The sequence below is a fragment of the Oratosquilla oratoria genome, chromosome 3, assembly GCF_046742065.1.
Source record: "Oratosquilla oratoria isolate Oo_2021 chromosome 3, ASM4674206v1, whole genome shotgun sequence".
NCBI lineage: Eukaryota > Metazoa > Arthropoda > Malacostraca > Stomatopoda > Squillidae > Oratosquilla > Oratosquilla oratoria.
This window is the reverse complement of record NC_134779.1, coordinates 88338405-88351389: the sequence shown is the minus strand read 5'-3', so window position 1 is coordinate 88351389 and position 12985 is coordinate 88338405. Positions and strand designations below refer to the sequence as shown.

At 36.4% G+C, this 12985-nt stretch overlaps 1 protein-coding gene across 6 annotated transcripts in view; it reads left to right on the top strand.

Annotated features, from left to right (window-relative positions):
• Positions 1–12484, top strand: part of LOC143024178 (reticulocalbin-2-like) — a 238176-nt gene extending 225692 nt beyond the window's left edge. For 3 of the 6 annotated variants that reach the window (XM_076183020.1, XM_076183015.1, XM_076183013.1), the window contains exon 7: positions 11362–12484. In XM_076183020.1, coding sequence (XP_076039135.1) covers positions 11362–11384 — 23 coding nt within the window. In that variant the 3' untranslated portion in view covers positions 11385–12484. Of the gene's footprint in view, positions 1–10869; positions 10994–11361 lie in introns of all 6 variants that reach the window. The other 3 variants (XM_076183012.1, XM_076183017.1, XM_076183014.1) reach the window with 2 other exon arrangements.
• Positions 12485–12985: the final 501 nt, after the last annotated feature.

Here is a 12985-nt window from a genome sequence, read left to right as displayed (position 1 = left end):
ATACACACCAAGACAGAAACAGAAAAAGGTGTACATTAAGTGCTGGTTCAACAGAAGATGCAGTGAGGTGAAAGCCAGAAGAGATATAGCTTGGGAAAGATAAAAAAAAAAAAAAAAAAACTGGAAAGTGGCAAATATATATCAACCATAGAAATGAACATGTAAAAGTGCACAGAGAGGAAGAAACTATGAAAAAGACATAATAAAAAAATGTAAAGATCAACCCAAACTATTTTATAGATATGTAAATGGTAAACTTAAAAATAAACAGGAAATGGTGAAACTGCCATGGTAATATAGAATATACAGAAGATTTAGAAATGGCTGAAGTCATGAACAATCACTTCAAGTCAGTTTTCCCTAAAGAAAAAGTACAGCATTGAGACAAAAGAATTGAAGGTGCAATCATCCCCCATGAGGGAAATAACAATAACAAAAAGAAATAATGGATCAACTAAAGAACCTTGATGTCAGGAAATGACACGGCTCAGACAGAATTGCAAATTGGATACTAAAAGATTGTAAAAAAGAATTAATTAACAAAATATATAACAAGTTGCTCACTCAAGAAAAAATACCAAATGACTGGGAAAATGCAATATTGTGCCAGTATATAAAGGAGGAAACAGATGAACCAACAAATTACAGACCAGTCTCCCTTACAAGCATGGGAGCAAAATTTGTGAAAAAATGACCAAGAGATGGATAAAACACCTGGAAAAAAAAAACAATATAATAAACCCAAGACAATTTGGATTCAAACAGGGAAGATCATGTGCCACAAACTTAATCTGTTTCTACTCAAGACTAATAGATATAATACAAGAAAAGGATGGATGGGCTGATTGTGCTCTCCTAGACTTACAAAAAGCCTTCGACAAAGTACCACACAAAAAATAATTTAAAAAACTGGGAAACACAGGCATACAAATTAAATTACTAAACTGGATGGAGGATTTCTTGCATGGCAGAAAAATTAAAGTAGTACTCAGAGGAAAGAGTTCAGCTTGGGAGGTGATTAGTGGAGTTCCACATGGATCAGTATTGGCTCCAATAATGTTTGCTATTTATGTGAATGACATGGATGAAAATGTGGAATGTTACATGAGCTTCTTTACAGATAATGCTAAATTACTGAGGAAAGTGAAAACCAAAACTGATTGTGAATCACTACAGAGAGACCTGAACAAGTTTTGGAAAAGGAGCCAAAAGTGTGAAATGGACGTCAACATAAAGAAATGTAGCATAATGGAGTTTGAAAAAAGTAAAGAAAATCAGGACAATATAAAGTTGAAACGAAGTAAAGAAAGTGAGATCTGAAATAAACCTGGGAGTATATAATTATCTCAAATGACATGTCCCCTGATAAATAAACAAAATTGTTGGAGAATCTTACAACTTGCTAAGATCAATAAAGGTGGCTTTTACCTATTTAGATGAAGATATGTTTAAAAAAAAAAATTGTACTCCCACTAATAAGGCCTACACTGGAGTATGCTGTGACACTATGGTCACCCAGTACCAAAAAGAATATAAAGAAAATTGAATGAGTCCAGAGAGCAACCACAAAAATGGCCCCAACAATTTCAAACCTGTCATATGAGGAGAGACTGGCTAAATTGAAATTACTGACTCTGGAACAGAGAAGAGAAAGAGGTGACTTGCTGACCATTTACAGAATGATGAAGGGCACAGAAGTCCTTGATAGAAAGCACTTACTAAATTGGGATAAGAGAAATACAAGGGGACATAAGAAACTCAAAAAGGATAGTTATAAAAGAGAACTGAAAAAAGAGTTTTCCACACAAAGTGGTGGATATCTGGAACAAACTGGATAAAACAATAATGTGTGCAAAAACTATACATGAATTTAAGAGCAAACTAGACTCTGTGAGATACAAAGACAGAACACCACAAGCATAGCTCCCCTTCCCATAAGATACAACTAGGTAAATACAGTTTAAGGGAACTTGGTCTTCATGAAGTGTGGGACTTTGTGTGGACTGTAGGCTAGCTACCTGTTGTTCTGTGCATTGTGGAACTTGTCATGGCAGAAGTTCTTCTCGTCTGAGAAGAACCAGAGCATCCCTGGCTCAACTGGGTGTTTGACCTTGTTTAGGAGTTTCTTGGCTTTCATAATGTGGTTCTCTTGGGCCTTGGCTGTGAGTAGTTGACCCTTGCACCTCTTGTATGAGGAGTAGCAAAGATCCTCGTTCAGCGCTTCCTTCATAGTTGCCACTCTGATGCCCATCTCTCTCACCAAGGTCCACATTGCCTTGCCTGGATCTTGCTGCACCTTTCTTTGAAGTGTGATCACCCCATGAGGGAAATAATAATGCAAAAAGAATTAATGGATCAATTAACAAACCTTGATGTCAGGAAATGACACAGCCCAGACAGAATTGCATATTGGATACTAAAAGAATGTAAAGAAGAATTAATGGACAAAATATATAACATGATAAGTTGCTCACTCAAAGAATGAAGATACCAAAGGACTGGAAAAATGCCAATATTGTACCAATATATAAAGGAGGAAACAAAGAAGAACCAACAAATTACAGACAGGTGTCCCTTATAAGCACTGTAGCCAAAATTTGTGAAAAAATTATGAATAGATGGATAAAACACCTGGAAGAAAACAACATAATAAACATGAGACAGTTTGGATTCAGACAGGGAAGATGTGCCATGAAAGGCACAGAAGTCCTTGATAGAGAGGACTTACTAAATTGGGATAAGAGAAATACAAGGGGACATGAAAAGAAACTCAGTTATAGAAGAGACATAAAAAAAGAAAATCCACACAGAGTGGTCGATATCTGGAACAAACTGGATAGAACAATAGTGTGTGCAAAAACTATACATGAATTTAAGAGCAAACTAGACACTACAAGATACAAAGACGGGACACCATGAGCATTGCTCCCCTTCCCGTAAGATATAACTAGGTAAATACACACTAACACTTGTGTGTTTTTCCTTAATCTGACCTTTGTATAGATTGAAAGACCTCCTCTTAGGATGGTTTTCCATTGTAGCCCAATGTAATATTAAAGGCTTGATATTATGGTAGGATGAGATGTAAAATACTTATTTGAACAATACAATTTCACTTTTGAGGGGTTTGGGTTTTCTTATGTATACCTTATACAACAAAACATAGAAGCTATTGATCTCCTGTGAAAAGGCTTTAATGTTAATATAGACCCCATGATTTTTTGTCTTCCTTCTGTATTTTACTGATGTGATTGTTTGCTAGTTACAATTAATATTTGATATTGAATTTGTCTTTGTATAATTTTTGTATGCTTGAGAGGGTGTGGTATGTTGTACATTGATTTTTTACAATGTAAAATCCAAAAGGATTTTTAATATCTTAGGGAATGTAATATGTACCGTAATTTGTGGCATATAAGTCAAGTTTTTAAGCTTAAAAAATATTTCCAAATGTAGGGGTCGACTTATAGGGCGGGGCTAAAATGCAAACCTTTACCAATGAGTTGTAAACAAGAGGTACACGCATATTGCCACCCTTCATAAATGACTTTTCTCCCTCCATCATCCATTTATTCCACTCTGAACGAATATTGTCTTTAAAGGGTTTATTTAGACAAACATCGAGAGGCTGAAGCACAGATGTTAATCCCCCTGGAATCACGGCAGTTGCAGTATTGCTTCGCTGCAGGTGTTTCTTGACGTTTTCTGTTAAGTGAGAACGAAACATGTCCCACACTAACAAGCTCCTTTCATTTCGTAAACCACCTGGACGCCTATTCCATACCTTGTCGATCCATAAATGGACCCCACCTTCATCCATCCAACCGTTTTCATGTACGTGGACAAAAACACCTGGAGGAAACTTCATTTTTGGCATGGTTTTTCTTTTAAATATAACCATTGGTTTTAATTTCGTTCCATCTGCGAGGCAACTTAGCACAACTGTGAACTTGGTCTTTTCATGACCTGTACTTTTTACCAAAATAGTCTTTTTGCCTTTGGTGTCAATAGTTTTGTTGCTAAGCATATCAAAAAAACAAGGGGTTTCATCCATGTTACCAATCTGACACTATGCTGTATGCATACAATAATTTTAAAAACATTAGGGTAACTAATACATACTCAGTACTTCAACTTAAAGGTTAAAAATCCTAAAAAGTTTTAATTTTATTGACAATAAAACCATACATTATTACTAATCTTTAAAATCCTTCAAAATTTGGCTCTAAATGCTGTTCATCATCTGATACAAAAAGGTCATCATATGGATCTGAATCACTCATGGAAATTTCACCATCATCTGGGGAATCTTCACTATCATCCATCACATTTTCTTGCCACAACAAATCGTCTTCTTCCCCATCCATTGAATTTGAAATCCCACATTTTTTGAATGATTTTATGACAGTTTCTACACGAACAGCATCCCAAGATTTTACCACGAAGTCGCACAACACTTCCAGTGGTGGAGCACGCATATTGCCACCCTTAGTAAATGACTTATCTCCCTCCATCACACATTTATTCCAATCTGAACGAATATTGTCTTTAAAGGGTTTATTTAGACAAATATCGAGAGGCTGAAGCACAGATGTTAATCCCCCTGGAATCACGGCAGTTGCAGTATTGCTTCGCTGCAGGTGTTTCTTGACGTTTTCTGTTAAGTGAGAACGAAACATGTCCCACACTAACAAGCTCCTGGACACCTATTCCATACCTTGTCGATCCATAAATGGACCCCACCTTCATCCATCCAACTGTTTTCATGTACATGGACAAAAACACTTGGAGGAAACTTCATTTTTGGCATGGTTTTTCTTTTAAATATAACCATTGGTTTTAATTTCGTTCCGTCTGCGAGGCAACTTAGCACAACTGTGAACTTGGTCTTTTCATGACCTGTACTTTTTACTAAAATTGTCTTTTTGCCTTTGGTGTCAAGTTTTGTTGCTTAGTATTGACCCAGACTTCTAAGTCGTTTTCCAATTCAGGCCAGTGACAGATACCTGCTCTTGCAGCACATTTCTTCTTAGGCATCTTCTTCAGAGAAGCTTCACTTTTCTTCCAGTCACGCACCAGCTTTTCATTCACTCCGTACTTCCTTGCTGCTGCACTGTTGTTTGAAGAGATCGCACATTCAACAACTCTGAACTTGAAGCTAGCGTCATATTTCATTCTTTTTGCCGGTGGAGCCATGGGGTTAAAATAATTTCAGCTAAAGTATGAGCTGAACATTAAGATGATTCAAACTTACATTCCTTTTAAGGACAGACGTCCCCCAAATCAGGCTCGCCCAAAGTGGCTCGACAAAGAAACTGAAAAAAGTATTGCTAAAAAGAGACAGGCTTATAAGAAATATAAGTGCTCGGGTGCATCTAATGACTATGAAAGTTATGTATCAATACAGAGAGATTTAAAAAATACAATAAGAAAAAGAAAACGACAATACGAAATGAACATTGCTGATAAATCCAAAGAGAATCCCAAAGAATTCTATAGTTACATTAGAGATAAAAAGGTTGTTAGCAATCACATTGGTCCACTATTATCTGCTAACGGTCAACTTGAATATTCAAATGAAGGAATGTGTAATATCTTAAACAATTATTTTAGCTCGGTATTCGTAAATGAAACACCTCAAAGTGAACTCCAAACTGAAACCTGTGAAAAGTCTAGGGTAAACTTACTCACTACGGTAAATATAACAAAAGAAAAAATTAAAAGGTGTATAGATAAACTCAAAGTTAATAAAACACCAGGGCCTGACGGTTGGCATCCAAGAATCTTAAAGGAAATGAAAAATGAGATTGTTGTTCCATTAGAAATTATTTTCAAGAAATCCATCATATCCGGAGATGTCCCAAGAGAATGGAAGCTAGCTAACGTTACTCCCATATTCAAAAAAGGTGACAAAAAGAAGCCAAATAACTATAGGCCTATAAGTTTGACTTCAATCGTAGGGAAAATAATGGAAACTATCATCAGAGATGCTATCGAACATCATTTAGAAAGTAACCATTTGATAAATGATAGCCAGCATGGTTTCAGACGGAAACGTTCTTGCGTGACTAACTTACTCGAATTCTACAACACAGTTATCTCGAATTATGACAAAAGAAACAATATACATTTAATATATCTAGACTTTGCAAAAGCTTTTGATACCGTCCCACACGAAAGACTACTTACTAAATTAGCTTGACACGGAATAAATGGTAGCCTATTAGGTTGGACTAGTAATTGGTTGAATGGTCGAAAACAGAGAGTTGTTTTAAATGGAAAAACTTCTAGATGGAAAAATGTTACAAGTGGAGTTCCTCAGGGTTCCGTTCTTGGGCCACTTCTATTCATAGTATATATAAATGATATAGACCATGGACTAAAATCTACTGTTTCCAAATTTGCTGATGATACAAAACTGTGCGGAATGGCAAATGATCACTCAAACCAATTAGATATTCAAGAAGATTTAGATAAATTACAGCGATGGTCTGAAAAGTGGCTAATGAAATATAACACAAGTAAATGCAAGGTAATGCACATAGGTAAAAATAACAGTAAGTACAATTACAAGTTATTTGGAAATTCGTTAACAAAAGTGGATAGTGAAAAAGATCTCGGCGTAATTATCAGTAACGACCTCAAATCATCCAAGTAGTGTATTTCAGCCTCTGAGAAAGCAAATAAGATTCTAGGACTGATTGCGCAATCTTTTGATTTCAAAAGTCCATCACTCATTAACAAGCTATATAAATCGTTAGTTCGTCCACATTTGGAATATGCTGTTTCCGTATGGTCACCGAATCTCATCAAAGACATTGACAGACTGGAAAAAGTACAACGGCAAGCCACAAAAGTGATTCCAAATATCAAAAATAAATCATACGAATATCGACTAAAACATATGAATCTGTTTTCCCTAAAAAAGCGTAGACTCAGAGGTGACTTGATACAGGTCTTTAAGATTTTAAAGGGAACTGACAACATCAAAAGTGACAAAATTTTCACATTGAATGAAAATCAGACAAGAAACAATGGTCTCAAACTGTCCGGAAATAGATTCAATTTGGAAGTAGGAAGAAACAACTTTGCCAACCGTGTAGTTAATGAATGGAATAAACTTCCTGCACAGGTAGTGCAATGTAGTGCAGTTTGAAGCTTTAAGACTCATTTAGATAAACACCTAAGCAAGATGCTGTAATTATAATTTATTTTATATTATTTGTTTTTGTTTTGTTATCATTTGTCTGTTTGATTTTCATTTATTATTAGTTATACTCGTATGTCAATTTATTATTATTTACTATTTACCAGTTTGTTTATTATTTAACTATACCTATGCATTTATTTATGTATTTTATTTGTTATTTACATTATTATAGTTTTTATTAGTTTATTATGATTTTTTTCGCATCCGACCTAGATATGGACCAAAAGGTCTCCTGTTGGCATGCTCCGCCTTTGTAATCCCTTGTAATCCTTTGTGAGCTCCACCCTGGGTACGTGTTGTCAGTCTGATGTCTGGGTAATATCTGGAGACTGTGTAGATGTCTACAAAAATATGAAGACCCGTTGCAAAAGCAAAACCTCAACCATCATTGGACAGGTTGGTAGCGTGACGTCACAGATTGTTTACACTACTAATGCAAATGACGGGTGTGTGGTACAGTCATACTGTGTTTTACAATAAAATAAGAGTGCAATACGCAGCAGCACTATCTAAAAACTACTTGGAATGATCTTCTATTTATGGTATTACGGTAATATTTTATAGGAGGTAAAGTTGACTTGACGAATTTTATGTTCATAAGTTATACCGATACAATATGCGGTAACTGCTGGTGTTTGCTATACAACACAATACAAAAATGTATCATATTATTATAGCTTTATTTCATTTACCGGTAGACCTACGTAAGTTTTGGGCCACTTGTAGCCCACCATATGTTTGGGGTCGACCTATATCATATATGGTAGGTATAGGCCTAAGTCAGAATTTTGAGCTAAAAATCTTGAGGTCGATTTATATGCCAGGTCGACTTGTACGCCGCAATTTATGGTATATATTTTTTTAAGATAGAGAATAGAAGGAAGGGTAGTGAGTGGTGGAATGAGGAAGCAAAGAAGGTTGTAGAAGAGAAGAAGTGAGCTTTCATAGATTGGTTACAAAATAGGACTAGGGAATCATATGAGAGGTACAAAGATAAGAGAAGAGAAGTAAAGCATAAGATAAAAGAGGTAAAGATGAAAGCAGATGTGAAATGGGGAAAGAGCATGACAGAAAATTTTGAAAGTAATAAAAAGATGTTTTGGAAAGAAATTAAGAGAGGAAAAGGAGGTGAATCAAGTAGAGAAGAAAAGGTAAAAGGTGCAGATGGAGAATGGAAAGGAAGGCAGTAAGAGCAAGATGGGCAGAGTATTTTAGGGATTTGCTAAATGTGAAGGAGGATAGGGAGGGAAAGGTAGTTGCAGTGGAAAGTGCTAAGAAAATGACCATGGTGAGTGAGGAAAATGGAGGAGAAGTAAGGAAGGATGAAGTGAAGGCAGTTAAGATGATGAGAGCAGGTAAGGCACCTGGTCTGGATGGATGTCATGCAGAATGTCTGAAAAAAGGAGGTACTGGGATGGTGGACTGGCTGGTGAGGTTATTTAATGTTTGTTTCAGAGAGGGTAGAGTGCCAGAGGACTGGAGGAGTGCCTGTATAATTCCATTTTACAAGGGAAAAGGGGACAAGTGTGTGTAGTAGTTTCAAAGGGATTAGCTTGTTAAGTGTAGTTGGGAAGGCTTATGGGAGGGTCTTGATTGAGAGGATTAGGAGAGGAACAGAGGGAGTAATTGGTGAGGAACAGTTTGGTTTTAGGACAGGTAGAGGTTGTGTAGATCAGATTTTTGTGGTAAGACAGATATGTGAGAAAGCTATAGGAAAAGGTAAGGATATTTTTTGGGCTTTTATGGATGTGGAATAGGCTTATGACAAGGTAGACAGGAAGGCACTGTGGGAGGTATTGCAGATATACAGGATAGGAGGAAAGCTTTTAGGAGCTGTGAAGAGCTTTTACGAGAGTAGTAGAGTTTGTGTCAGGATTAGAAATGGAGAGAGTGAGTGGTTGGAGGTAAAGGTGGGACTTCATCAGGGATGTGTTATGTCTCCCTGGCTGTTCAATCTATACATAGATGGGGGGGGGGGGGGGGTGAGAGGTAATGCAGTTGTGGTGGGTCAAGGATTGGAGATGTTTAAAGAAAATGGAGAAAAGTGGGAGATAAGCCAGTTGTTGTTTGCGGACGCCACTGCACTTGTAGCAGGATCAGAGGAGGGATTGAGGAAGTTAGGGACATAGTTTGGGAAAGTGTGTACTTACCTAGTTGTATTATACGGGAAGGGGAGCTATGCTCGTGGTGACCCGTTTTTGTATCTCGCAAGATCAAGTTTATTCTTAAATTGTTGTATTATTGGGTAAAAGTAAGGTGATGAGATGTACAAGGGGTGAAAGTGGCAGCAGACTGGAAGTGAGTATTAAAGGAGAGAGACTGGAGGAAGTGGATAGTTTTAGATACTTGGGTGCGAATGTGGCAGGAAAGGGGGTTGGAGATAGAATGTAGATTGAGAGAAGTGAATAAATGCCTTGGTGTATTAAAAAGTGTAATGAGAAATAGACATTTGGGAATGGATGCTAAGAAGAGATTGTATGAAGGAGTGATTGTACCAACAGCACTGTATGGGACAGAAACATGGAACATAAGAGAGGAGGATTTTGAATGCATTTGAGATGAGGTGTCTGAGAAGTATGATAGGGGTTACTATGCTGGATAGAATGAGAAATGAGGAGGTGAGGAGGAGAATGGGGGTGGAAAGGGAGTTGGGAGATAGGGTGGATGAAAGAGTATTGGGATGGTTTGGACACATGGAAAGAATGAGTGAAGAAAGACTAGTAAAAGAGGTGTGGAAGGGGTGAACATGAGGGGACAACCTAGGATGAGATGGATGGATGGGGTAAAAGGAGCTTTGGGGAAGAGGGGAATGTCTGTTGAGGAAGGATGGAGTACAGAAGACAGGGGTGAATGGAGAATGGTTGTTTATAGATGATGATGTGATCCATGTGGTGAAATGGGTGGGGGATGAGGTAGTATGTATGAGAAAAATTTGATGCAGCCTGAAGGGATTTCTCCCGTCTTGTCCTTTTCTGCATGAGGGGACAGAGGGTGGGTTCCCCGATTTAATGAAGTGGCCTTGCTGTGGATGTGCTGTCTTGCAACACTGCTTCTGACCCAGGGCAGTGGACAAGATGCAGGGATGACCTGTCATCCAGGAGGTGCCAAGATAAGAGGGTGGAGGGGAGTGGAGTGTGGTAGGGATGGAATAGGTGGGAGTGGTTTTTATGCCTTTGTTTTTTGGCTATCTCACTTATAAGGGGGGAAAAGCCTTTGGTCTATGTATGTATTTTACAATTTTACAAATATGTTTTTATTGGCATAAGAAGCTATTTATATAAAATTGCTTCATATGCTAGTGAAAAAATCATGCATTTGGTTGTTTGCATTTGTGGAGCTGTCCATAATGTTTGCTTGGGATTGTGTATTGGAAGGACCAGATTTGGAATAGGAACATCAGAATAAATAGCTTCATACAGATGAAACTCCATTAGTATAAAAACTAATGTAATGAAAAAAATCACAATTTGGTTCACCTTTTATCCAATACAGAATTATGATTGTTTTCAAGAATTGAAAGATGTTCTTTTTCTAAGTCAAGGTTTGGTGTTCTAATAATGGTATTCAGAGATGTGTTTTTCATATATGTATATGAAGAACTGTGTGCTAAAGTGTGGTAGCACTGCTTACTTGCTTTGGTGACCCTTGTGTGCATACAGGTAGGGAGAAGAGTAAGGAATGGCTACTGACAGAAAAGGAAAAGTTTGACCACGAACATGATAGTGATGGCGATGGTGTTCTAGATGGTGCAGAGACTTTGGCTTGGATGGTACCATCCAATAAGTAGGTTTTCCTAAATTGGTAGTATTACTTTAGAAAGTACATAATTGTACTTGTGAGATAGAAGTAAAAGATATAGCACTTATAAAGTTTATTGAATATGTAGATATATTTTTTTGTAGATTCTCCTATAGTATTGGATAAAGTACAAAGTTTTCTCAGATGTGGAAAAAAAATATTGCCAGCAGAAAGAGCTTTCATCAAATAATATTTTAATGATAAGATTTTCTCTAAACAGTTTAACATCTTGATTCTTCAGTGTTAGCTAATATAATATGTAAGGTAGTAATTTATGTTTTGTTTAAGTATTCTGTATGCCATTAATGATGGAAAGTGGTTTTAATGAATTAATTTGATCAATATCCTTTCAGGGACATTGCTGAAGATGAGGTAAAGCACCTGTTTGCATCTACAGATGATGATGGGGATGATATTTTATCATTTGAAGAAGTGATTAATCACCATGATATCTTTGTGGGTTCTGAAGCAACAGATTATGGTGACCATCTGCATAACCTTGATAGGTTTGAGGATGAATTGTGAAGTAGCTGTGCAATAACAGGAACAAAATTGTTTCTTTGGCATTGCAAACTGTGTTCATTCTGTTATTGCACATTTTTAGGATGTCCTCAATTTTATAACTTATATGTTATTTCCTAATAGAGTTGTGTTTCACATTACCATTTTATTTACACGACAAGAAGAATTTTTTTAAATAACAAATTTAATCATTACATTGTAAAGGGATGTATGATCTTTCTACATCCCACTGTTAAGGTTCAACTGGATCTTATTGAAAGGAGATCAGAGGAGTGGAAATGTGATATCCATTTTTAGTAACTTTGGTACCCAGGAAATATTTTATCTTACTTTTTTACTTATGAACAAATTAGGATTCCCTCTTTTCAAAGATAGAAGGAAAGACCATGTAAGATATGGGCATTTATGCAGTAGCAGTGAGATGAAGTTAAAGTGTTGGCAGCATTCAGAATGTGCATAATGGAATTCAATATTAACTTGTCCTTTGAACAGTAATATAATTGTAACAGTAATTCAGTTCTAAGATTATAATTCAACCTCAGACCAAAGTGACCCCTTCCTCACACTGTGTGATGCTATCTTAATACAGAATAATGCAATTATAATATAGTATATAGTACTGTATTTAAGCTGGTACAATCTCCTAAGTGATAGTGTAATCATGAATTGCTTTTTTTATCATTCAAACTGGTATTTCAGTTGAGGATATTGTATGCAATTTTTAACTTATTTTATATTTGATATAGAAATGATAAGGACCTTGGGTTAAGATTTTTTGTAGAATTACATATGTGAATATTCTTATATAAACATGCATGAGTTATGTTCATATATGTTTACAAATATATTTGTTAAGGATAGCCTTCTCTTCATACATGTTACTAGAGTTCTGAATTTCAGAATTAAGGTATTGTATTTTTAGAAGAATAGAGTAAATACAAGGCACAAGATTTGTCAGTTTATTTTAATGGACTTTTAATGCACAGACTGCATAGCACTGGCAGTACACAAACATGAACACACCATATCTTGGGTGGAGGACTGTCAACACTAGAAGAGGGGTATATGATTGCTGTCTTCATAACTATGAAAGGTATGGACAAGATTGAGAAAGATAATCTATCAGTGTGGGACAAAAGGACGTGGGATATTTGAAAGACATAAAGAAACATTTTTCTTTATAGATGCATTAGGTTGTGGAATGACTTAGAAGAAGAAATAGTCCAGGCAGACAACATGAATTTAAATGTCAAATTTGGCCAGTGGAGAAACTGAGACAGGAGCCCTTGATCATAGCTTGTCTAGGTAGACAACATAAATTTAAAGTCAAATTTGAACAATGGAGGAACAGAGACAGGACCCCATGAGCATAGCTCTTATCCTGTAGATTACAATTAGATCAATATATGCACATGTACACATATGCTTAGTATACTTCAAATTAATGGGGTAGAT